The sequence below is a fragment of the Bombus affinis genome, chromosome 9, assembly GCF_024516045.1.
Source record: "Bombus affinis isolate iyBomAffi1 chromosome 9, iyBomAffi1.2, whole genome shotgun sequence".
In the NCBI taxonomy this organism is placed as follows: domain Eukaryota; kingdom Metazoa; phylum Arthropoda; class Insecta; order Hymenoptera; family Apidae; genus Bombus; species Bombus affinis.
In genome coordinates this window covers 11,090,657-11,116,526 of record NC_066352.1, presented here as the reverse complement: position 1 = coordinate 11,116,526, position 25,870 = coordinate 11,090,657, and the positions used below count along the sequence as shown (strand labels likewise).

The 25,870-nt window shown below is 43.1% G+C and overlaps 1 protein-coding gene and 1 long non-coding RNA gene across 9 annotated transcripts in view; one reads left to right on the top strand and one right to left on the bottom strand.

Moving 5' to 3' along the window:
* LOC126920294 (uncharacterized) overlaps positions 1-20,848 on the bottom strand; it is a 118,561-nt gene extending 97,713 nt beyond the window's left edge. For all 4 annotated transcript variants that reach the window (XR_007711927.1, XR_007711926.1, XR_007711925.1 and 1 more), the window contains exon 1: positions 20,678-20,848. This is a non-coding gene — a long non-coding RNA (uncharacterized LOC126920294). The remainder of the gene's footprint in view (positions 1-20,677) is intronic.
* A 119-nt stretch (positions 20,849-20,967) lies between these two features.
* The window catches only part of LOC126920281 (cell adhesion molecule 2-like), an 85,092-nt gene continuing 80,189 nt past the window's right edge, over positions 20,968-25,870 (top strand). For 2 of the 5 annotated variants that reach the window (XR_007711920.1, XR_007711919.1), the window contains exon 1: positions 20,970-22,339. Coding sequence is in view for 1 of the 5 variants with exons in the window: in XM_050730399.1 (XP_050586356.1) it covers positions 22,279-22,339 (61 nt within the window). In the remaining 4 variants the exon portion in view is untranslated. Of the gene's footprint in view, positions 22,340-22,402; positions 22,530-25,870 lie in introns of all 5 variants that reach the window. The other 3 variants (XR_007711921.1, XM_050730399.1, XR_007711922.1) reach the window with 2 other exon arrangements.

Genomic DNA, 25,870 nt, shown 5'->3' with positions numbered 1-25,870 from the left:
GCTACCGAATCCATTAAACAGATTGCAGCGGTGCATTTTTTAAAAGTCCCATGCCGCTTGTTTCGATTAGATCCCCGCGCCACGCTCTCTTGTTTCACTTCGCGTAACTGTTTTCAAATTGTACGCGAATCGTTTATTTCTATTTCGTTTTATTTTTCGCCAATTTTTTTACCTATTTTTTTTTTATTTTTCAATTTTTATATTAATACACAATAAATAATTGCGTACATAATTTTTGTATGATTTAACAGTGTACGTAACCGATTCATTAGATGAAACAGCACGCGTTTAATCTCGAGAAATTTGAATGAACCTTTGCTTAGGAATTCTACTTGATCGTTGGTTTTTATTAATTCACTTCTTCCTAAACGTAAGGAAAACACCGATTCAAGTTTGGTGGCGTCGAGAGATGAGGGCCATTTTTTTTTTTTTAATTAATTCGTTCATTTTATTTTTTGTAGCTTTGCAAAGCCAGCAGCTCTCTCTTTTAGTTTTTCATCTGTAGCACACTCGACGCGTTTGATCTTTGTTAAAGCTTACTTTGTTTGTAGTTTACTCCAATTGATTTAAAGGGTATTCGTGTCGATCGATACGAATCGATGGAATAAATTCGCTTTAAAAAAATATTTTTAGACAGATTTTTGTTTGTGACTTTGAAGCGGCTCGACATTGCAGTGATATTGTCGTTAGTGACATCGAGTTTCCTCGTCGCTATAATTGTTAAGGAGGTTAGCTCTTGGTCCATTAGGAAAATTGAAACTCATGTTACCACGAAAGTTGTCCGAAGATCCACTTTTGTTGGATTCTTTTAAATGCGAAGTCACTTTGTCCATTTTTCACTTTGCGAGTCGTCAGAGCTTCTTATCTCTTTCTCTTCCTGTATTTCCTTTCCTTCACCGTTACCCATCTTTATCTCTTTCGTCTCGAATCTACAGTCTTGCATTCTTGAAATCGAAGCACAGTTCGAAGTAGATGAAAGGTATGTTAGCCATCGAATCGGTTCTTTCGATACATAAAATTGCAATGGACAGTCATGACTCCGTGTTATCTATCGATGCCTTTGGCAAATATACAATCCTGTCTTTGACATCCTAACGTTACGAGAGAAAAAGAGAATTAATCCAAACTAATTTTAAAATGTTTGCATTATCCAGACATTGTTAAAATTTCCGTCCTTTGGTGTTCTTCAATTCGGAAGCTAGCGATTTTCCGCTCCGAGGGCCACGAAACTTTTCCATCCTTTATTTTCCACGTCTCCTTGCTTCTATTCGAAAGCTCGATGAATTTACATTTCGGCCGTGCGCCTTTTCAAAACTTTTATCCTGGCAACTTGAGTGGAGCAGATTAAGAACAATAGCGACGCATCGCGTCTCGCGTTACCAGGCCAGCATGTGTACAAGTCCTCAATTTTCCTCGAGGAAACAGCGGCTCGAAGCCAGATCTTGGAATATTTACCACCGTGGGCTCGAGAGAGCCCGAGGCCGGGCAGTCCATTTTCCACTTTTCGACTCGGCAAATCCTCCTATCTTCTTCCTTGTACTCTTTCTTCCTCGCGAGTGTCCCATCTTATCTGGTTCGTGCCGAGTCAACAGCGGAGATCCTGGCCGCGGGCGATTGGAAATCGATTCCCGACGCGAAAGTAATTCGTAAGGAGACACCGAGTTCCGGTAGCGGCGAATAAACGTCCCTTTGTCTCGTTACAAACGGCCTCGTTGAAAAGCGACTTTCCTCTGACTTATTCTGAAATGGAAACTGTTGGCACACTCCTGGGGCCGGATATGTGTTCCAATGCGCCGAATAAAAATCGGTTTCCCGCTGAAAGCTGACTTATTTCTAGTTTCGCATTTGCCTCTCGAGAGGAGAGTAAAAAAGCGTTTAGAAAACGTTTCGAGTTACTCTCTAGACATTTCCAAGGATTACGGACCGAGTAAAATGAAAGAACGCCTCTCAAGCTATTTTTACGTTTAAATTTACCATTCGTCGAATGCATTTTACAAGGGCGAAGATAGAAATTGCGCGTTAGAAGTCAATGGAAAAGGAGAAACTGTTATCGAGTCGGATAAGGAATTTCGCGGCTGCACAGCTTTACCCTATTGCAATCGACTCTGCTTTCATTCTCCTGGAAGAAGAATCTTCATCCACCTTCGTGTAATTTTATAAAGGCAGCTGTATAATTTTACTGCAAAGCTGATGCTAGATAGCAGAGAAAACTGTTTAGACCGTAAATTGCACTTTGCGTTTTCACGTGCTCCGCTTGCAAATTATTTTCATGATTCAGTCGTCGAGGTAAACGAGCTTCGTTACGAAACGAAACTCTTTGTTCATTGCCTTTCGATTCTCAACACATTTTATCTCTCTAGAATAACTGTCCTGTCAATCAGTCACACGATTGCTTCCGAATTGCTGGTTCAATAGAGTTAATCAGCAGTTAGCATTAATGCCTTGGCATTCGGTCGATCAACGATCGAATCTTTTCTCTGTGTCGCATTCTCTCATGCACAATATGGTTCACTGTAGATGTAAACCGGGGTCTCCCGTTGAAACTGCGGCAGTTTCAACATCGCTTGCAACCTAACCCACTCAGCTTGCAGTAGATACTACCGCCTAGAAACCATTGTATGTGTTTCTGGTGCAGCTGCAAATACAATGGAGTTTCACGGCGAATGAGCGTTGCTGCCCTTCACGGAAGATGTACAGAAAATAAAGATAGATCTACGTGGTGTTGCTTTTACTCTGGCAACCTGCAGCGACAATGTTTTACTTTCTCTCTGCATTTTCAAAACCAACGACAAGTGCATTCAATCACGACTGGTTATAGCATTGTAATAAATAACCAGAGAGTATATTTCACGAAATTTTAAATTTATTATATTAATTCGAAAGCACGTACAGTGATATTAATCTATCTATATATTTTGCTTCCCCTTTGACACAGATACCTGGCTACGTACGCTTTTATTATACTTGTCCAGGCATATAGATATTTTAGCGTTCGCCTGTCTGACTACGTACGTGCTTGATTCTACTTTGTCGAGCACACTATTATTAGGATACGTTAAATGTTACGACTCTCTATGTTTTGCTACTACTCGAATTCAACGATGGCTTTTTTTTTTTAAAAACTGGTCAACCCTCTAATTAAGTAGAAACGGTTCACAGCCGCGCAACTGACCTCAGGTTATTTTTAATGACGTTACTATGATCGGAGAAGGATAATGGCTATTGATTACTTGCTTACTTAAACGGGATACAAATAGAATCAATGTACGCTCAGACGTAGCACGCGCGAAATTTTATAGCGTGCAATGTGTTTCTAATTTGTCGTTGGCTGAAAAACGTGTCCGTCAAAGAATAATTAAAAATATTTTCATACTGTAAACGGAACTACCAGTTTCGATCATATACTCGTTGTTGTATACAATAACGTTCGCAGGTATCGTTAAAATTCGTTTATTCCTTCTGTGACGAACGGACGCTTTGAAAGGGAAGTGAACTGGAGTTGAAATGGTCGCAAAGACGTCCACTAAATTACCGTTCGCTTCCGTAATTTTGGATACGCCTCTCAATTTAATTACATTCGCTTCTTTTCAGCGTACTTTTCTCAAACCTGTTAACCTCTGTTTGCGAAGCCGGCTTAACTTTCAGAAACAACTCGAGAGCAATGTTCACCTTCTCTGACGCTCTACGTATATTTATATATTCTACACTCCTTCATTTGTCAATTTTTCCCTTTACGTTATATCCGCTACAGTTATAATCCTTAAGCTGAACGAGCTTTTTCGTTGCGACGCTCGCGACGTCTCCATTGTTCATGACTAATTCGGCATCGACGAAATTAGAACATTTTTGCAAATTAGTAGCGTCGGTAAATTGTGTCAAGACGCAGTTTCAAAGAACGATACGACATTATGTTGGAAACGTACGTAAACGCGTTATGAACGCGAATAATGCCATTGTAAAATATGAATTCGTCAACCTAAATATGAAAATGTACCTTTTCAACCATGCTCGAAGCAACTTGTTAACATCGCAACGGAATAATGTTATCGAATGAAAAGCCGGCGCGTGACTAACGGATATTCATAGAATGAGTAAGTTGGTTTTCCTTTTTGCGGATCGTGAGGCTCGACGAATGGCTCCAGCGTATTCCGCTTGGTACACGTCTAAAGAACATGTAAAACTTTATGCCGCTGTTATAAATTTCATTACTTTCAATTAGCGACGGTAAACAGGCCGCTGAACAGATTGCAGCGTATGCGTCCGCATTAACTAATTGGCTTATCGATAATTACTGATAAATTTATCCCTAATCTTGTGTTAGAGCAATATCCAATCGCAATACCTGTTATTAGATGTTGCTGCTATTGTGCCATTCGTTTGTAATAACTGATTCGACTAGTCGAATACGGCCCTGCACAAATTATCCGTGAAATTACCAGAATAGCGTAGTATCGTGGACAGATTGTCTAAGAAATATCGGGTGAACCATAAATAATGTTAAGAGAAAGCCGACAGGTCAAAAGGGTCTGGAAACTTCAATGGGCTGAGCGGCCCACCAATGTGTCGTCGGTTCTTCAGTCGAATAGTTAGGCGGAAAAAAGGCTTACGTGGCCGTGGTCGCGGAACACGTACGTAGTGGAGCTATGAGAAAACACAAAGGGGCGAACACAAAACACTTAAGGGAGAAAGACGAATTAACAGGCAGTCGTGAGTCGAGAAGTCAGAGTGTTGTCAGCGTTATCGAAGAGGATGTTCCGCGTGAAATAAAGCGTTGGAACCGTGGTGACGAGAGTTGTGAATTAACTATTTAATTGTCTTAGTTATAGCACATTACTGTATTTAGTTCACGTTAAATAATCGTGGTTTCTTGTTTAATTCATTGTAAGTAGATCTATGGATCAATAAAATTAACATATAGGATAGAAATTATTGGAAACCCTAATTTCTAATATTTCTAAATAAATAAAAAAATCCTACAATAGGATTTACATATGTACGTCAGTAAGCATTGGGCTGCCTTTCAGCAAAGAATTATTTCCTTCGATGTTACGTTTACTGGCGAGCCTGATGAAAATTTCATCGCGTCTATCCTGAAATGTACCCCAGAGTTTCTTGAATATGGGGTAAACATCGAAACGCGATCAAAGACTAATGCCTCGTTTCAACCGACATCCTTCGGACTGAATTTTTATTCCACGTCACGAAACGACGCGGAACATTCAGTGAGATCGTATATCGGTAGGTACTATTGCGAGGCCTAGAAACCCCCTAAAAGGATTAAACTGTGATAAAGATTTTACGATTGTCCATCTACAGGAAATAAGGCGCTCGTTCGTGAAATTTTTCGTAGAAGATTGTAAAGTATAACGAGAGTGAACTTAGACTCGTGTGGTCACAAAGAAAGTCGTCTGTAATTCGTAAATAAATAAATAAATACATAAATAAATTCGTAATTCGTTGGTTCAAACATAGATGGATCGGAATCGATCTCCTATAGCTTTCTACCTAAGGAGTCATACACGTTTCCATACGTTTCATAAATTTATAGAGAGAATCGTATCGTGAAGTATCCGATGTGTAGTGAGACGAGGTTCGTTCTTCCAAGCTTTTTACATTCGTGTTTTTGTTTGTCGACCTGGCTAAATTTCTAGGAAGCGTAGACGAACTTGTCAAAGTACAACTTGCAAGTGAGAATTACATAGTGACAATTAAATTAAGCAAGTTCAAGTTACGAGGAACGAAGGATTAGTCAATTATAGGTTCCGGTAAATTGCTATTCGAGGCAACGAGCTATGTCCGACTAACTACGAGAATTAATCTACTTTCTCGACAATCTCACAATCAGCATCCGTGTGTTTCGCGTTTCCCCATGGGTATCATTGGTCCAGATTCTCGAATTTACGACGGAGTGTACGTCGATGACAAATTAGGTTCCCGTATCACGTCCTGTCGTAAATAAAATTGCACGATCGATGAAAACGGTAATCTTGTGGGTCGGAAAAGTTGGAGATCGATGGAGACGTCGCATTGCCTCGGAACAAAAATTCCTCGGCCAGAGTCGCAATCGCACGGACAAGAACAACAAGCTTTGAAATTCCGCGCGCAGTCACGGCGATGAGTTAGCAGCGCTTTACAAGCACGACGTTATGCTTGCTTGTAGTAAGAGCATACCTTCAACTTTGGGTTATAAAACCGTTTACGGGATATACAGAGTTTCGTGTATCGCGTGACGGTCCCGGTTCCCATAGGAAGAAATATGAATACGTGTTTTATATAGGAGGTTTAAACGGTCCGTGTAGATAATACCTGCCTATAGAGATCGCGAGCCACCAGGCAGCGTATTTACGTCGGTTGGTCGTTATCCGTCTTCGTCTTTTACAGCCGCGATACCACGCACCGCAATGGCATCTCTATATTACGCTCCGGTTTTATTTCACCAGGAGCGCTTCTGGATCGAAAATCAACCGATAATCGACGGATGACGCTTGAGGAATTCCCTATCCCGAAAGAGATCCCAGCCATGGATCGAATAGCGATGCAGAGAAAATATCTTGCCGCCGCGCCTCGCCATCGTTACAGCCTTTCGCTCTTTTCTCGACTTATTTAGCGATGCGTTTAATACTTTGCCGGCGCATCGCGACCAGATTATCGTTCCACGCTAACCATTAGCCCGATATCAAATTAGCAACTTTGCGCTCCTCCGTTCCAGGCATTAAACGTCATCCTTAAGCGCTGCACGGGCTTCTTCGATGATAATTTTTTAAACGATAGTTTCTATAATCAAGGTAACATTTTATACGTACTTATAACACGATACAGCCGTTACAAATTATTTTCGCTACTACTCGTCTGGAAAGCGTTAATCTCTTATAGAAAACGATTATTTCGCCGATGTAATTGAAATGTTTTTAAATTTATTCGCTCTTTCACGGAACGTTCTTAAAACACAGCGAAAGGTGCGTCGGTGTTAGCTCGTTGCCGCTAGAAAGTCTCAATTTAGGTCAGCGTTCTTTCACTGTAACAAACAAAGTTGTCGATTAAATCAACACCGGAACAAGTCTACTTTTAATCGCATCCTATTTCTTTGACGTACTCGGCTCTGTACCTCCGTACCGCGTATCTCCTGTACTTTGTATCGTCGTGTTGATTGTTCCTTCAGACTTTGACAGGAAAAATCTGCATAGACGATTACGTACGAAATAAAAGGAAACCAATGGACGAGCCAAAACGACGTCGGTTCAGTCGCGGATACGTTAAAGAGCATATCTCGAACGATTCGTATCCGTTTCATCTTCTCCGAATCGAAGGTTCCGAGCGTTCTCCACAAATAGTCGTCGCAAAGCGAATAGAAGAGAAAGAATGGGGATAAAACGCGGTTAAGGAACCGGGAAGGAAGAGTAAAGGGAAACGGAACGAGCGTTAACTTCCAACTGCAGCTAACCTAGTAGTCTCGGTCTCTCGGCCAACGAGATTTATATGTTTACGCGCTTTCTATTTTCTGGGAGTCGCGACTATCCTCGTTTTATTTTATCCCGTCGACCCCTATCCCGTGTCCTGTTTCCATCCGCGCGCGTCTTCCGCGATTCAGGTTCGCTCGGCGTTTTCGACCGGTAGCGTGCACACGGTAGCCGCGAGAGGTTCGTTTGGCAAATGGCCAACGCCAGTCACCGGCCGAAAACTGTTTTCGACAGAACCACCTAAGCGATATCTTTCCGTTTCTAATGTTGCCGAACTATGGCGCGTTCCCATACCGTTTCTCGTTCATTTCGAGTGCGTGTCTCCATTCTCATATTTCTTGTCGACCTTTTCCATCCTTTTGCCGCATCCATCGTCCGTTCCCGAGAAGCGCCGATTCAAATTTCCCAGCTCCGTGTTTGCGACTTCCGTAGTTCTCGCTTATTTCCGTTCTTCTATTTCATTTTTGTTTCCAAATGTACGAGGAAACGAGGAAAAACACCAGAGTGCAAACTAAACTGCGCTGACTGCACAACTCGTTCAGGCTGGCCTGGCCCTCTTTTCTAGCCGGTGAAGCACCCACTGAGACTCATCGTTTCTCTTATGCGAGCCCTCCGAGCTAACCTTTCCGTTGCAGAGTACTCGAGGCGCCTTAAGCGTCTTCAATAGACCGAACCTGCCGTTATTCGGTCTCTAATCGAAACGCAATAAATTCCAGGTCGGTCGACTTGCATCCTATAATCTACGAGAGTCCCGTCCTCTGTTGTTCGCACTGCGCTTCGACCGATTTAGACGATTCCATACGATGAACAGGCATTGCATCCTCGAGTGGTATTTAGCACGACCTACGATCTGGTTGCATTTTCTACTCGTGGTACGGGTTCGCGTTTCCGTGGCAGTTTAATACTATCCTTGATTCGGTTGACACCGATTACGCCTCTCCATGGAAGACGAATCACGATTTAATCCAACTTCGATGCGACAGAGCGTGCACAGCACTCGACCCAAGTTTATGTTATAGGTTTCGGTATCGAGTTTCGCTGGTCGAGTATTAATTCACGCATTGGCGATGTTTGAATCAAAGCTCGTGAAGATCTAATGAAATTGCCGCGAGTATCGACCATCGGTGACTTAACCGTCGATGCTACCCTGTTGCAGACAGTTTCTCTATTTACCAACACACGCTTGTCTCTTTTCCTTTTCTCACGCACGCGCCCACGCACACACACACACACATACACACACACACACACACACACTCACTCTCTCTCTCCTCGTTTTGGAATTCTGGATATGGAGCATTCTCTCGAGGTGATACCATTATTGAATTTCTCGCAAGGATTTCATGGCCGAGAACGCCGACAGTTTACTCGGTTACCGCAACCATTTTCGGTTATAACGTGCAGACTCTGATTTTTCAAGAGAAAGTCCGAAAATGTGTGGAAATGCGACGAAGAAGAGACAAGCGACGACAAAATCGCGTAGTAACGAAAGAAGAAACATCTTTCAAAAATTTGACAATTTTTCGTTGCATATGTATTTTTTTTTTTTTTAAGAATTCACTTTGGAGATCCCTGAGATGGTGTGGCGAATGTTCGTATCCCTCTCTCTCTATCTATCAATCCTTTGCTGCTACCGATAAATCGTATTACAACAATAAAATCTATCGATTGAAGGGAAACTCGTCAGTTTGCCTTGTGAAAGTTTGATCAAAAGCCGACCGATGAATGCTGGAAGCGCGTTTCATTATTTTTCCAAAGGATGCAAAGACCGAGGCGAATCAACTGCGTAACTACGTTCGTCAAACAAACGATTTTATCTTTTCCGTATTACGGTCATTTTTCCAACAACAGAGGCACCGCACCGCAATGAACGTATGAACCGGTAAACTAGGAATATCGAATAATCCTCTTTGAGACGAGAGGATATGGGAGTGGAAACGGGAGCGGGAACGATAGGGATACAAGGGCCGCACATCACGGGACTTGCATTATCAACACGAGAACACATAAGCTGCGGTTTTCTCGTAACCATCGTGCAATTACCGGTAGCTGAAACGCGGACGCCGCGCGTAGGATGAACGCATACATCGGTACACGCGTGTGCGTGGCGCGCGTTCATTGAAATTTTGGCCGCACAATTCTCCTTTAAAAAGCACAAAGCTAACGGCGAGAATTCGTTGCATTTCAAAGGTACTCGCGCACGCAAATTTCGAGGCTGTTTTGTGTGAGACTGCAGCGAGGCAACGTCGAGGGCGACAACGAAAAAAAAAAAAAAAGGAATAGTTAGAGGAGTGGGAGGAAAGACGCGGGCTGCTGTTTTGTTCCGTGTAATTGCGACACGTACGGAAGCGTCAAAGGGTTTTGTATTCGTCTCACAGTTGGGTAGCGTTAGGTGGATTACTCTTCACTGTTCTTTTATGCACGCGTTTTTCCTTAATTGGTGGTCAGGCGAATCGACGCTTACGAAACGAGAACGTCTTTGTCTGGAACGCGTGTCGTACCACTTTCGTTCTTACGCTTCTGGCTGTCGCTCCCTATAGGGTAGGCGTAGGTAATTTGGTGAATTAACGGAGGCGTCGACGAAAAGGATCGCTTGCCTGTTTTTTTTCCTTCGTTTTTATACTCCCTCGGCGTCTGCGAATGGATCCCCTCGTTCGCTAACTGTACGGAAACATTCTCATTGGTAAAACTGTATACCGTGTAGTATGCTTTTTGTCGAGTTTATGTTAAACATCGTGGCAACTATTTCCCGAAATTTCCCGTGGTATTTCCCGTCGCTTGCTCGAACCGTTACGACGTCTATATTTTGATCCAGCTTTATATATTTTCGATATGTTTCGATGATTCGAAATGCTTACCGTAATTCAGACAAGAGTCTCGTGTATATTTTGTTCTACGAATTTCAGGTTATTAATGCATTCTAAATTAGATCGATTACCGCGTTGCTTGAATCTGCTAGTATTATTAACTCTTCTCGTAAATGTATCGATCGAACGATTCTTAATTCTCTATACAATCCTTGTTTTCGATTCAGCGCATAGTAGTCGCTTGATTTATTGTTATGCTGCATATAATGTTAATGCTTGGTTAATTCGATCAGAGTTTGCTTATGTAAAATTGTATCCTTCTTTCGACGAGCAGCAATTAACGAAACATTTACACTGTATACTGTTTGCAGTGAAAAATTGGTTTTTCATCGTGGAACAAATTTAACGACCACCTAGTTGGTAATTAAAAGACAAAGCGATTGAAGAACTGCATTCGAAAATATGCTCGCGTACACACAAGGAGGAGAAGCAAAAGAAAAGAAATAAAGTAGCCTATATAACGGTACAGAATTACAATATTCCAGGATAACGTGGAAGGAAGACCGACGGAAAGTTGCTTGAAATGGAGAAAAGAAAGAGGAAAACTGCCAGCACATAGAAAAGGAGTGTAAATGCACATATCATAGAAACTGGAAGAGAAAACTCTTTCGAACACGTTGCACGGATTCTTTTATGTCTCTGCATTTCGTGTTCGTGTCTCTTGCCGAATAATAAGGGAATTACACTGTAAAAATCTTACTCTAATTCCAGGAAGCTGTAGCCCAGAAATACGATCCTCTGGGAAACGAGAATTTACGAAAATGGGCCGTGAAATGATCGTAACGCTGGAACGAACTTGTCTTTCAGGTCGAAGATTTATAAAATGTAGTAGCTGAATTCGGAGCAAAGTCTTTTCTCGGTGACTGGCAATTGTCACGTTCACTAACAACACTATTATTGTTTGGTAAAGTGAACGTAGAACGCAATGGTATCGGTAATCCGTACTTACTTTGGAGTATCACGTACTAATTACCTGCCGGACTCTAATTGCATTTCCAACATTTTGAGGGCTAAGCGAATACAATACTGGCTTATTACGTTTCCTGCATCGAGAGAACAATTAGCGATTAGGCTTGCTTTGAGCGAGCTTCGCCAAATATACTTCTACTACAAACACCCTGTACAGCGGCATCATTTTCGCTAGCCAAACGCTGGTCTCCAATCATGATCTTCATCACTTGCGATATATACCGTTGCGGGTTAATCGCCACGCATCTATTTGAAAAACGATCGCTTTGGTCGTCATAAGTAGTCAATTGCGATGTGATTAAGCAACATAAGATTGAAACGCGAAAGAGCAGACGAATAAGAGACGTGCACTGGAACCATATCAGATTATAATTCCTTAGAGCGATATAAAGCTCGGGATTAAAGCTCGAGAGAGAAGGATGAAAAGAAACAGCCGTGCTAGATTTAAATCTATTCTTCGTTATGCAATCCGCATTCGTCGGCAATCAGTAGTCCACCCGCCGCTACTATTCTTCCTCCATCGTCTGTACTTTTCTTCCACGATTTCAGCAACAAACTTGAGCGTTGGTTAGATCGACAGACCAACGGCAACCACCACACGCCGTGGTGATTTTAACCATGCGATGGAAAATCGCATTATTTACGAGTGTCGGAGTTGCACGATTCTTCGAGGCGAGAACAGCTTCCGGATTCGTTTTGCTTTTTTGCTTGCAAAGCGAAATCGCTTTTCCCCTTTTGTTTTCTACTGTCATTCGCCTCTTGTTTCCGGTATCGCGCGTAATTCTAGCATTAAGCAAAACCGTTGAGTGCCGTCGCTTGGACCAGACTGCATATTAATTTAATTTTGCTTACGTAAGGTAGGCCCCGAGGCTTCTGGTTAAGACACTAATTGCGATTTTTAATTAAGGCACTGATTCAATTACGTCCTTTTATCCACTCTAATTATTAATATCTGGCATACAGACGACCAGCTTACCTTCTCCTGCGATGGAAACTGATGAATGGACTATAATTTCCAAAAAGGACACGTTCGTTTCACGAATAACGTTGCAATTCCGTTTACGTGGATTTAATTGATTGCGTCTCGTTGCGACCCCGATTTTAATCACTCCCTCAATCGAATTACGTTCACCATCGTTTTAATGAAATTACCAGATTTCGTCTTGAGGCAGCGATTAATTTTTCAACATTTTTCCACGCCGTAGATGTTCTATATTCTTTATTTTTTGAAGAAATGGGACAAGTACTTTAGAGACGTGTATTGTTAAGGCATGTCGATCGAAGTCTTCGTATATTGTTGTTCTTCTTCTTAAGGTTGTATATTCATTTAAGCGTTCGTATACAGACGCATAAACGGCATAGTAAATCTCCTTATTGCTTTTAAATTCTACGTAAGCACTAATCGCTGCGTCTTTTGTACATCTTCTAGTATCACGAATATTGAAGTTAGTTTCTTCCAATTCAAGTTCAGTTAAATCAAGTTTGTCAATTTTCGACGAAATAAATAATTCGATTTAAAACTTCGCTCTGTCGTAAAAATTTTCATCGTTCTTCAGGTATATAACATATATGAATATAAAAGAAGATGAATTCGTACGATTACAGTCGGAAGACTATATGTTTGACGATTATCGAATTGGAAAACAATTTGAACGCAAACGTTTCTTCTTTGTCAGGTATCTAAGTGCTTAGACCAGCGAGGAGAAGGTAAGATGAGTGGAGTATCGAGGGAAAAAAATCCAAGAAACGTCGAGACGAAGTGGAGCTAGTCGACGAATACGAGGAGCTATCGCGGTATAGGATCGCAATAAATATAGGCCCTCGTCGAAACACTGTCGGACAAGTGGTCGAGAGATCAACCGAAAGGATAAAACAGGGGAAGGCGTAGGACGGATCGATAAATAAATTTGTCGTTCGTGGGAATTCTGTCGTCTAATACCGGTTGAAAGCTTTAAGGTATTCAGCGACCAGTCGCCCGAAAGACTTGAGACGAAAAACACGACTTCGGTGATACAAGGTAGAGAATACGAGGGAATGTTGTTCGTCGCTGTAAAAAGCATCGGTGGAATGTAATTAAGTCATTCAAGGCGATTATACGACGATAATTGTATTTTACCATAAAGTTTAAGAGTAACGATAAAAAGATATCGATCGCGCGATTTTTCTGAGTTTCGGGGTTGTTTCCTTTGTAACAGACAACGTAACGCGACAAGGGAAGAAAGACGAAAAGTTTAAAAAAAGAGCGAGTCGGCAGCAAATTCGTAAAATGATAAATTCACGAGAAGGTTGAGTAGCTGAAAGAGCAGCCGGGAAATGGGCAGAGGACTGGAAGAAAAATGCGGCCGCGGACGAGGGGTGGGTGACGGCTGGGCGGATATATTTGTCGTGTTCCAGCGGATCCAGATGCCTGTAGAAAATTAATCAAAGGATGCGACTTTAGGCAAAGGAAGAAAGGAATGTTGTACATCTCTGACTAGAGATTTTTTAGCGAGGTCGCGAGCGGATAAGGAAACGTTTCCATTCGCAAGAAATATTGCACAAACGTTCCTTAGAGAAACGAATCCTGAATTCAACGCTCCGTCACCGCTGATTATTGTATCGTTTAAAAAGATTCTTTCGTTTTGCCGATGATGCTTTTTAAAACGTATTGTTTTTGAACGGAACGTTCCCTGGAGCAGAATAAAATTCGCAGCGTGGCCGGAGCTGGCGATTCCGCTGCGTTGATTTCGTTTCGTTTATTAGAACATCCTTGCCAATTCGAGATAAAACGTGCTCGAGAAATTGCTGAAACAATAAAAATTTCGACCAGAAGGATAACATTGGAAATAAAGGTGAACGCATGGCCAAGCCGCTTGACCCGCAATAAACATTGTCGCAACTGGTTCAAACAAGAGACGAATGCTGAAGGGAAGAGGAAGAGACAAAGAAGGAGATCCGCGTATTTGTTTCCCAAACATTTGCGATTTGTTAATATTCGGAATCTCCATTTATTCGAATATCATCGGGAGAAAGCAACATTTTTTCCCAGCGATATCTATATTAGCGTGCTTTCGTGTACCAGAAGGCCGACGAATTAATATACACGCGAGTTCATTAGTACCGCGGATTATATTGACATTCGGAACAGTGTGCACTGTCGTCGTGTGACAACTTGATGATTAATGGTTTACGCGAACACGGTGTTTCGTGACGAATGCCGATATACTGCATTGTACAAGTATATAGAATACTTTGCACTGCCATTCAGTGAGAATCGATCAGCCATTCCATAGTACATGTTTGTGAAACCACGTAAATTTGTTCGACGTAAATTCGCGTTACGTCGCGAACATCGAATTACGACCTAGTTCCTCAGCGAAGGATTTCGAAGGACCTTCGAGGTAATTAGCCGCGTTCGTTCGGGTGAAACTAGACGTACGTATACATATGCTGCTCAAAAGCTCGAAATTGTCCCATATTCGACGCTAATACCGTACGAGACATCTGCGACGCGGCTCGACAACATCGCGTTGCACCGTTCTCAAAATCTTAACGCGACAGATCAGCCTCTTTCCATTTCGCCGTTTATCCGGACGGGCGAGAAATATCGGCAACGATGCGTCCAAGTTCGGAAGCTCGTTACGTTTCTAACGAAATGATAAGCTCTCGCTCGCGGGATGAGCTATTCGCCGTGAGCTTCGAGCAAACTTTATCTTCGCGAGCGCTTATCGCCAATCCACTGAAAATTGTTGGAGAACTTGAAACCTGAAACAATTTCCCCGCGTTTAAACCCTGTTCAACTTTGCGCTGCCGAGCCAACAGGTGCGATGATAATTCGTTAATTCTCGAAAACTACCATTCAACCGGCGCGGCGAGGAAATTATTTCGCGTTTATCCCTCCCTCTTTGTCGCGTCAAACTTTAACTAACGCCACGCTCTCACCCGCTTCAATTATTCTCGTGAGAGTTCTTGTAAAAGCGGACCTAGAGATATCGGCCGTTCGTGCTTCTGATCCAAGAAACTCCGACGAGAAGTTGAACGTCGGCAAGAATGGCCGGTGGAATTTCATGAAAGAAATATCGCGCGACTGAATTGCAGGCTCGCCCGAGAGATCGGAATAGACGTTCGTTTTGGAATGTTATCTGGTAACTGGGCCGTGGAATGGGCGACGGAACAGACCGACGACCGTCCGAAATCTATGCGTAACGACCTCTGACTACGTAAATTCTCGTCGGCTTTAAAGGTTTCGCTGGCACGTTAATTTTCAGTTAGCTTACAGTTCGCGGCCTCCAGGTACTCAACGAGCACGAGCCTCTCCTAGGGCCAAGTACCATCGTGTCGGAATAACAGCAAAGGTTGTTAAGTCGGGGCTTACGGCAAGCCGGAAGCTAAGTGCATTATCTTTTAGGGGAACACGAATATAAAAAATGATAACTCTCTGAGTCACGGCGTTGCAGAGAAAAGTTGCTGGAATTTTCATTACCCTTACCTTGAAACTTCGATATAATCTGTGTTACAGATAATTTAGCCTTCCTATTCACCTCTTTTTTATTCTACGTTGGACGTGGTTTTTCTTTTTAAATTACGACGAAAGTATAGTTTGCCTGACACTATCCGAACTCCAGTGTATTATTAACTTCGTAGAAACTAGACTACATTTTGATCGCGCTCTCCTCCGGTAAGAGAGCCGTCTCGAGTTTCCCGACGTCGAGAAGTTTCGTATTGAAACGTTTTCCGTTTCCAGTTCCTGTCAGCATACCGACGAAAATCTTGCCGGAAAAGCCGCGCTTTTCGAAAGCCATCGAACTTCGGATACTTAAAAGTTGGCCGACTCGGTTAATACAATTCCCGTGTTTAACGCAAACGACGAATTGATTATACAAAGTAACGTGCAGATAAACTTTTTTGTTTAAAGAGAACCGGAGGCTGGATTAATTCAATATGACGGGGTAATTCTTGGAAAATATCCAGATCCTGCTACGAACCAAACCTTCCAGTATACATATACGTATACTTCAAAATTCCATTTACGTTTTGTAATGTAAAATACATGGTAGATAAGATGCTTGTATCGCGCAGAGATCTATAAAAATACGAGTAATCCAAGGTGAGGTACAGAGAAGGGAGAGGTAACGGCGGATTAGGACAGTGACGTGATAAAGGAGATCGATAATCTAAAGAAGCGAATCTACACGGAATTCTAGGTAAACTGCTGGTAAAGTTTGCTGATTGGGTAACGAGCTGTATAATAGCCGTGTAACCCTTCTCGATTGTCATCCAGTCAAGAAAGGAAACGAGAGACGGACTGCGAGAATTCAAACGGCGAAACTCACCGGATTCGACTTCTCCGATATTGGCCGTCCTTTGACCGTGCGACATTCGGGAAGTTGCGTCCTCCGACATACTAATAGATACACGTGCATGGAACAAATCTATCGAAATGTAACTTTGCTATTAACCGAGACACGCTCGCCCTGGTCTATTTGATTTTAACTTGTTTGATTGATTAACAAGAACTCTGTCGCGCCACTCGATGGGGACGTCTCTGCACGAGATACCGTGTTTAGCATTACGGTTATGGCTCGTTGAAAGATAAAGATAAACCGAATGCATGTTGGCAGACGGCACGAAAGAGAAAAGTTATAATTGTTTCTGCGACTGTGTTATAAACTGTTATAAAGTTCCTACGCCAGCCGTGAACAATAAGACTGTTATTTTACTAACGCGACACGTTGCACAAAAGGTAATAAGTATTGATGAAGATCGTAAACTAAATACGCTTCCCTCTGAAACAAACGTTCAAGGCATTTGTAATTTTCGGTGGAAAAATGCGTTTGGATCTCGGCCAGGATACAAAATTTCCTATACACACTGGCTACAGCGGTACGTAACTATAAAGTACGAATATCGGTGTCCACGATGATAACTGGTACAATGCTTCATAGAAATTTCCTCGAGGAATGTTTATCACCGCATAAACTGTATTTTGCGTGCTCGCTACAAATGCTGGGACAACGATGTAATGTTTTCATCGTGCGCGGCATTACCAACTCTATGGATTTTATTTAAAGATATAGATCTGCTTATAGAGCTGTGCAATTAACGGGACCGCTCGTAGGTAGAATTTACGCTTTTCCGACACACTTGTGCAACGTTTCGCCACGATTTCCTTCGAGAATCAATTCCATTATTAGCAAACCAATTTCACATCTTATCGGGATAACGCTCGAAACAGAAACACGTTTGCCTTTGTTCCGGACTGGCCGCGTTCGGTGCAGCTTTTACATTCGTTACGAACTCCCTGTGGATTCGCCAAGTCTTGCGAGTAGCTCAAGGCGCCTTCGTTTCGGTCATAAACGCGACTTGACCAGACGGCGGCTCCGTTTGGAACTCACGGCGAGTTATGAAATCGTTTAGCACACCACAGGCCGGGGATACTCTCGAGCGGATTTCAATTTGGAATTCGCCCCGGAGAAATGTGCAAACGCGGAAAGAAACTCGTAAGCTATCGGGTAGCAAGAATTCATGGCTGACGTATTCTCTCAGCGGAACGCGGTGTTTTTCAATTTCGTGCGGAAATGTTCGTGCGTAGCACCGATAAAATAACAGGGAAACAAGAACGCCCGGTAGACGTCGGGGACTAGCGAGAGCTTGTTATCGGCATCAATTTCGAAATATCGAAAATCTTAGCGTGTTGCAGTCGTGTTCAAGGGATCGCGCGTCACGGAAAAAGGAGGTCGACGCCTTCTACGTGGAGACAAACGTTTACTTGGCTGCCATGCAGCTCGACACCCCCAATCTGCCTCTTGCTTGCTTCCTTCGAATTTCGTGTGCACACATGCCGACATCGTTATCGGCGGATTTATCGTGCCGTGCTAGAAACTTATGCAGCCCGAGTCACAGCCGCGAGTTTTACTGCCTCTAATCGTTGGTTGGCCGATACGGTCGCACGTCTCGAAATTAGCAGCTGCTGTCTTCTTACGAACGATTATAGGCGTTCGGAAAGTAACCGCTTCGCTGTGAAACGATCTCTGCGCGAGATCGTCGCCCATATTTCTACCAAGTAACCGCTTTTATGCGCCGTTTTATCGTCGCGTTAATTTGCGATGCGTGGCGTGCCGATCAATGTTACGAAATACTGACGAAATACAGTGCGGCGGAAATAGGAAACAGGTCAGGCAAAATGTAGCTGGTATCGCTTGTTTCGTCTTTACGCACGCGCAGAATATTTCGACGCGTCGAACAAATTGTAAAAAAATGCGACAGAGAGGAGGCGCGGACGAGTCGGAGTTTTTATGCGACAATTTCGAATTTAAGCAAGAACGAAAGGTGGCTCCGATAATTTTGTTTATCTTCAATTTCTTTCCCGTGCCTGACAACAGAACGAGGCTGTTAAACGAGCCGATGGAACCACGAGATCGAGACGAGGCGACTGATCCGCGGTACATTCGACAGCCGCCCCTTTCATCGACCGATCGAATCTGCCGGTAGGGTGTCGTTATCGGTAGGTTCACGTGCTAGGCGTTGCTGATGAATGGTCCCGCGTGTGCAAAGGCACGGCCGTCACGCAAAACGTTATTTATAACTTTGGCTTGGAATCTTGTACGGTTAGTCAGTGCAATTTTTTTTTCAATGGACGTCTTGCAGTTCGCACCGTGGAACGAGATTTCAAACACGAAACCACAGCTTTCGTTAATTTGCAAGCTCTCGCGTCACTTAGAAGAATTTTTAAACGGTTAAATAGAAATTGGATCAAACTGAAATTGGATCAATGGAACGCAATGAGCAGCCACTCTCCGTTATGCACAAACGCTGGCGAAAGTTCAGTCAACGTTTTTCTTTGAGAAATGATTTAGGAATTTACTATCCGTCCAAATGAATTATACCGACATTGGCTCGTAATTCTCGTCCTTAACTCGTGCAAGCTTGCACGAACGGAGAACGTGTATTCATTGCGTGAAAGCAGAAGTTATTATATCAGTGTCCCATATGCGCAAAATTTCACTGCAAATATTTCAGAAACCGAGGATTATAAAGTAGATTTCATCAAACTTTGCTAGATAGTTGTTAAGCTTGAGGTATATGTAACACGAGTTCCACTAACGTCATTTGTTTCACGATGTCGTCGAAATATTACGACCATGAGATGTAAGCGCCAATGTTCGACGATGTCGTAAACGCGAGTACTAATCATATCTGATTGCACGTGACACGCGGAAAATTAGGATTACGAGCGGATTTTTCAACTTGTCGCTCGTCATAGTCCTTCGCATTCTTTTCATCGTGTTACGCGATAGCCATTTTCGTTACAAACGTGCAACTCGTTTCGATTTTAATCTTGCAATGTGCTTTCGAAATAATATCGGAACCCCTTTACTGCGCGTTTACGTCTACCACAATTCCCAGCCCTCTCTACCGACAGACAAGGTTCTGTGCGTGACGTTTTCCTGACGTATTATAATATTCATCGATCTTACGTTGATATCGTGCGACAACCACTCAACAATCGAATCGACAAACGAAACGAACATATACGGGATACTTGCGTATCCACCGTGTAACACCGTGAAATTATTCTTATAGCCGATAGACAGTGGAGTACAGCTAATCGCTAGCGGTTTCCGGTGGTTGGCGCGGGTTATCGCGTGTACCCCCTGTCATTATACACTCGCGTGATCACGCACACGTGGTTCGTCTAATAACATGCATCGATAGCGTGCTCGATAATCATGGAAACAGATTTATACGATGGAAAACAAAAACAGCCTGTTATAAGCGCCACGTTGAGAGACGCTGCTCTTCAAGTTCCTTAAGCATACGTCGAATACGCAAGCGTCTGCCGAAAGAAGCACGATGTTTCACGTTTTTGCTACTCGAAGTAATCAATCTCGATGACGAGAGCGGAAACTTGGAGCGAGTTCGTTAAAAATGCTTTAACCAGAAGTCTTTCGAGCGAAGCAACGTTTACCTCGATCGAGACTTTTCGTTGCGCCTAACTATCGACCTTCGCCTCAGCTCACCGCTCAAATTCACAGCCTGGCAAAGAGGAAAAGAACACGAGGCGAGTCCGAAGTAGCACATGTCGACGCGGTATCCCGATAACCGGCAACCACGTAATTAGGTCGCTTTCCTTATTATTGCAGTGTTATCGTATACAAGGCGCATTAGCATATCGTTGGAATGGCGATGACGGTGATGGTAGCGGTACCGATGGCGATGACGACAGTGCAATGTATCCTCGTTGGAATCAACCAAAGGAAAGTACGTAGCAAGCAACGAGGTTACGTGCGATCTCTCGCAGTGGGTAACCGGTAAGATTGGCGGTCAGGCTGACAGGCGAAATGGACACGCAGCTGAATCTCAAAGCCTATCGCGCGCCTCTAAAGAGTATCGTAGATTTCGTACCTCGATTCTGTACTCCTTGCACGCCCTGCCACACTTTCTGTCCGTGACACACAGTGCCGTACGTCGTGACCGACGCGAGCTACCCTTAACACTACACCTACGCTGACCCAGCATCGTGTCGGTGAGGTTCGCTCGCATCCGTGGCATCATACGTGTGTTTCGAAGCTCGGTGTGTCGAGAGAAGTTTACGTGTGCGCGGACCTTGTTCGTGGACCCTCTGCGCGTTTCCACCATCACAGGAGGTGGATCAGAAGCGCGCATGCTCCTACGGCCAAGAATCACCCCAGTCAGGGTAAATCTGCCACCGAATCAAGACGTGGTGCGTGTCGCGTCGTCCTATATACCATGTCGCGCATATATTTTTCGCGAAATTTTTCTCGAGAAAATTAATATTTTGTTTCGCGAATCGAACCCCTCGTGAAAATGAAGAGAAATCGCGTGGCAATCGCCATCGGAACGTACCTTCGCGTTTACTCGTCGTGTGAACAATGTGAATCGTGTGTAGTAAAGTTTTGATCGGACGAAAAACGAAATATTGCTGCGATACTATCGTAAACAGGCACGTGCGACGATGTTAAGATCATTCTTCAAGGAACGTTACATTATACTCCGGTTATTTTAGGCCCTAAACGGGGCCAGTTCGCGAGAAGAATCTTTCCGCCGTTTTCATGACGCTTTTGACCGAGATACACGGAGATATCAAGTGCATCGAACTTTCGGTCGGTTAACACCGAAAACGGCGATAAAGCCGCAAAATCGAGAAGATACGTTGTGAAGCATGGTTAACGACATTCTTCGTTCCCGTGGATAGAGTGATAAATGGCGTTCTCGTTTAATAGAAACGCGAGAACTCTTCGAAGGAATTACGTCCGCGAGCACATCACGGCCTAGCTCCCTCATCATGGAATAAACATTGAATTTTCGACTTTTATCTTAGCTCGGCAATCGCCGGAATCTTCCTTCCTTGACGCGTTTTCGGGGCAAAGAACTATTTCAAGAATCGATATCCCCGATTGGAAGCTGCCTGGTGTCCAGTTGCCAGGTGTAGATCGAAGCAGAAACAGATCGAAGCGTGCAACGTATATTCGAGGATCGTTGAAATAATTCGACCGCCGCGTCCCAACAAGTTTTCCGCGATACGATCACGGGAAAAGTTTCCACGAAACGTTTCGGACGCGCGTTTTCTTTTTTTCTATCGTGACGAGTGAAAGGTGGTAGTGTTGGAACTATAGCATCGACCGCCGGCCAGGAGAGTGTGTGTGTATTTATTTTCGACTTATTTCCGCGCAATCATCGAAAACGTCCTATGGGAAAGGTGAACGAAAACACTGGGCGTCAGGAGAATTGGTCGAGCAAACGAGTCGTGGTGTCGGAACGAATGAAATTGAACTAATCTCGCGTGACCCTCGGGTCACCGAATCTCGTGGCGTTTATTGGACGTCAAGAGTATACACCGTTTTCGTGGAATGTCAACACGACCGCGATAGGAATTTGTCGCGTGGTGCTAGCATGACAGTGGATGGACGATGTGCTGTCATCCAATGAAGAGGATGTGAATCGCTTTAATATCAAAGTGAACGCGTCATCAAATAGTCGCGGACATGGCTTTGAGGTGGCAGGCGAGGCTGTCCATTGCTGCCATACTCTTTATGTGTACAGAAGGTAATTATCAATTAATCTAAACGGTATTCTGAATACTAGATACGATTACGTTGCTCCGTTTAGATGGAAGTCGGGCAGCGTGGGTTGCGGTATACCTTGGACTGATTCGCGTCGAGATTTGACCACCTGATCTAACGGACGAGTAGAAGTTATTCGATTGAAAACGTAACAGCTATAGAGCGGCAAAATGGTACAGCTAATGGAATTACCGGCGTGCATGCGTGCGTGCGACGCGAATTTATCGTATGCATTATTCATAAGTCTGTGGCCCTGCCTTGGGAATGATACGCTCGGAGAGAGATAGCCTTTTCTTTCCGGCGTGAAACGCAACACGGCCGTCGTCGACTACACGATTCCTGTTAATATCGATCACGTAAACTAATTACGCAAAGTGGCGCGACGCGGCGCGCTTCAGAAACGTATTATGCATATAGAACACGCGCGCGATCCTTTTCAAAATCGAACCTGACTACTTTTCTCAACCGTGCATTCGCGCGATGATTTCAATTCCGTGTCTCACACTCCGTTTACATTATCGCTTAGAGGTCCTTAGGTTCTAGACGAACGACTTCGGTAATTTGGCTCGATACTGTACCCGACCACGGCCAGACTTTGTTCACGGTATAATCCGCGCAAAGTTTAATCCAGTAAATTAAATGTTTGCCTGGTACTGTGTAAAGTTGAACCGCGAAAGTTTCGGGTAAGCTGCTAAAGATCGCGGGAAATGTTTCCCTGTGTTGAGGAGAAGTGGCAAGTACAGACGGTGCTCTAACAATTTTTTCATTTACAACGCTCTTTAAGGATACAGTTACCTCATTATTATTTATGGCTATTTCCTCGATCTTCCGATTGGGATTTGTTCGGAGATGTTTCGCTTTAATTGCGAGAATGCAACGATCAGCAAGTGTAGAGATACGCAACTTTCCGCTAATGCTAATGCGTTGGATAGCAACCTATTAATTCGTTGAAAATAACTGAAATTAAACCGCGCACATCCTTGGCTATGAAATGACTCCGCCGAGAGTAGCGAGCTTTCTCGTGGAGTTTGTCTTTCCTGTTTTTACCACCAATTATCATTTCTCAAAAGTATTTCCTCGTGAAATAAATTGCATCCTATATATTGTTTCAAGCTAGCGAACACATTTTTCCTTCACTCTTGACTTCCTGGATGTGAACGATATTTTTATCATAAATCCGGAAAAATGATTATCTCTAGGGTCAGTAAATCGACGACCTAGTAACACTTTTCGCATGGCTCTCGTTTTTATTATAAAATCTCACTTAACCGATTTCGTCGATCATTCCGTTCCGTTAATTCGATCGCTTTGTGGGTTCATTGACACGGTCATGATCAAGATTTGATTAAATTCACAGTCGAATTCGTTTTACGCGACTGGCTTTAATTACAATTAAAGCGAAATATTATATCGACAACCCTGCTTGTTAATTACGGCCGGTTATCTCATTTACTCGTTTCAACGATTGATACAAACGAGCCCGGAAAGTTATCAGCGACATTTCGCTGTCCAAATTTACTAGTAAGAATGTACTATTTTACGACAACGACGTTGCAATATAATTTATGCTAATAGCTGTAGTAAAATCCGATGCATTTTATGTATGTCGTTATTTTTACGTACACCAAGCTAACTGGCTCTAAACAATGCAAGTAAAATTCATCCGACGGATAATAGAATAGCTCTTCGCAAAAAACCTTCGCCCCTTTTCATTAGCATGATAAAACGAGAGAAACCGAAAAAAAGAAGAAAAAAAGAATATGTACTTGGAAAATTTCGCTAAAATACGGGATCGTGGAGTGCATAACATAGGTAATCGCAAAGCTACTACGATGTTAAAAAATCGGTACGGTTGATAAGATTTGTAAGGGGAAAATCGATTTGATTTCATTTTTTATTTCAATGAAAACTGCGCGTTGCGAAAAGCTTGGATTTCCCGATACTCAGAACCATCACAAATGGGAATTGAAAACTGAGCTTTGATCAGCAAGTTTCCTCGTAGTTCTGTATTAATGAAATCATTCGTCTGTATTCGCCAAAGTTCAACTATTGGTTCGTTATAAAAATTTCAATTATCGTTAACCTCGATTTTCAACGTTAAAAAAATTGGAATTTATTTTCTCGTGCGAACAAAATTAAGGACGGTTGAATTAGAAGAAAAAAAAAGGGGGGAGGGAAGAAGAGAAGAGTAAGGCACGGAAATGTGACTTTCGACAAGAAATTGTAACTTATTTTATACAGAAGAAATGGTACTTCTTCTAATCGCAGCCTTTGTATTTATCGGTCGCGTGCGTCGTCGTGTCTCCGCACAATTCCGTTGGTGGCTATTTCTTTTCACACGGGCATCCCGGCCAAACTTTTGGAAATCTTATCTTATTGTCTCGCTTCGTCGCCGCCGAGTTTTGTAGGTTTCGGTGGATGCTTTCGAACTCGGTCGACGGAGGAACCATTGTGATTCCTTTATCTGGATGATAAATTGGACTATCCTCCTTTCTCTGCGAGTTTAAGGAAACCGATCGTGACTGCCGTTTTGTGGCAGAACGATTTGTTATAATTTTTGAGCGTTCAAATGATCGTAAAGAAAATTCATTTACAAAACAGGCGATGATACGTTACGTCTTGGGTTTGCTTGCTCGATTGCTCACGGAAAGAGTAAATCTACGGTGAAGAATGATTTTCATTCGCGCGTAGTTGAGAGGGAAAAAAGGTCGTTTACGGGGATTAGCGAAATTGAAACTGCAAGGAGTTCGTCTCATTTTCTCGGCATCCGTTATAAAAACGGTAGAATCTTCCTTCTTAATTCCTCCGAGATGCACTGTTTTTCTTTTTATAATTCTCGCTCGTGGAAACTTTTCAGTGTTGCCAAAGCGAACGACAAAGTTCGAAAACACGAAGTCAAATGGTAGCAAATTGACATTTACGTAATTCGATCTCCGAGCAAGTAAATTATAAATCCGTCTATGGGGACATTGCGGATGTCGAACATCGTGGTTTGTAGTAAAAAGCAGTTCCGTCGCTAACTTTTTCTGGAAAAACCATTTCGCGTGCGCCAATGATTTCTCATTATCGCGCTAATTTTATATTCGACAATCCGATTCGATGAAAGTTTCAATGGTCTGCCCGATCGGGAAGTATAGTATTACTTTGAAATAACGTTTCTTGGTAGTTGGCAGGTGCTCTGTCAATTGGCGAAGTTGCTTCGGTCGCAGAAGCCCCCTTGGAGGGAGCAAGAAACTTCGTTTCCTCGGAATCGCTTTATCTCGCTACTACGAAACCCGGAAAGAATGACGAACCTTGAAATAACTTTTCGCAATAATAAAACGCCGCTTCCAGAGTAAGAGTTTGTCTGGAGTCGATCTCGTAGCCTGGGGCGCTGCTCGTTACTCGGCCGGATTTTCTTCCGGTCTTTCCTGCGCTTCGAAGGAGACGCGACCGACCAATGGGAAAATAAAGTAGCTGGTAATTATTTTCACACCTTGCGAGATTCAGCAGCTTTCGCTTTGTTCGTCTTAAT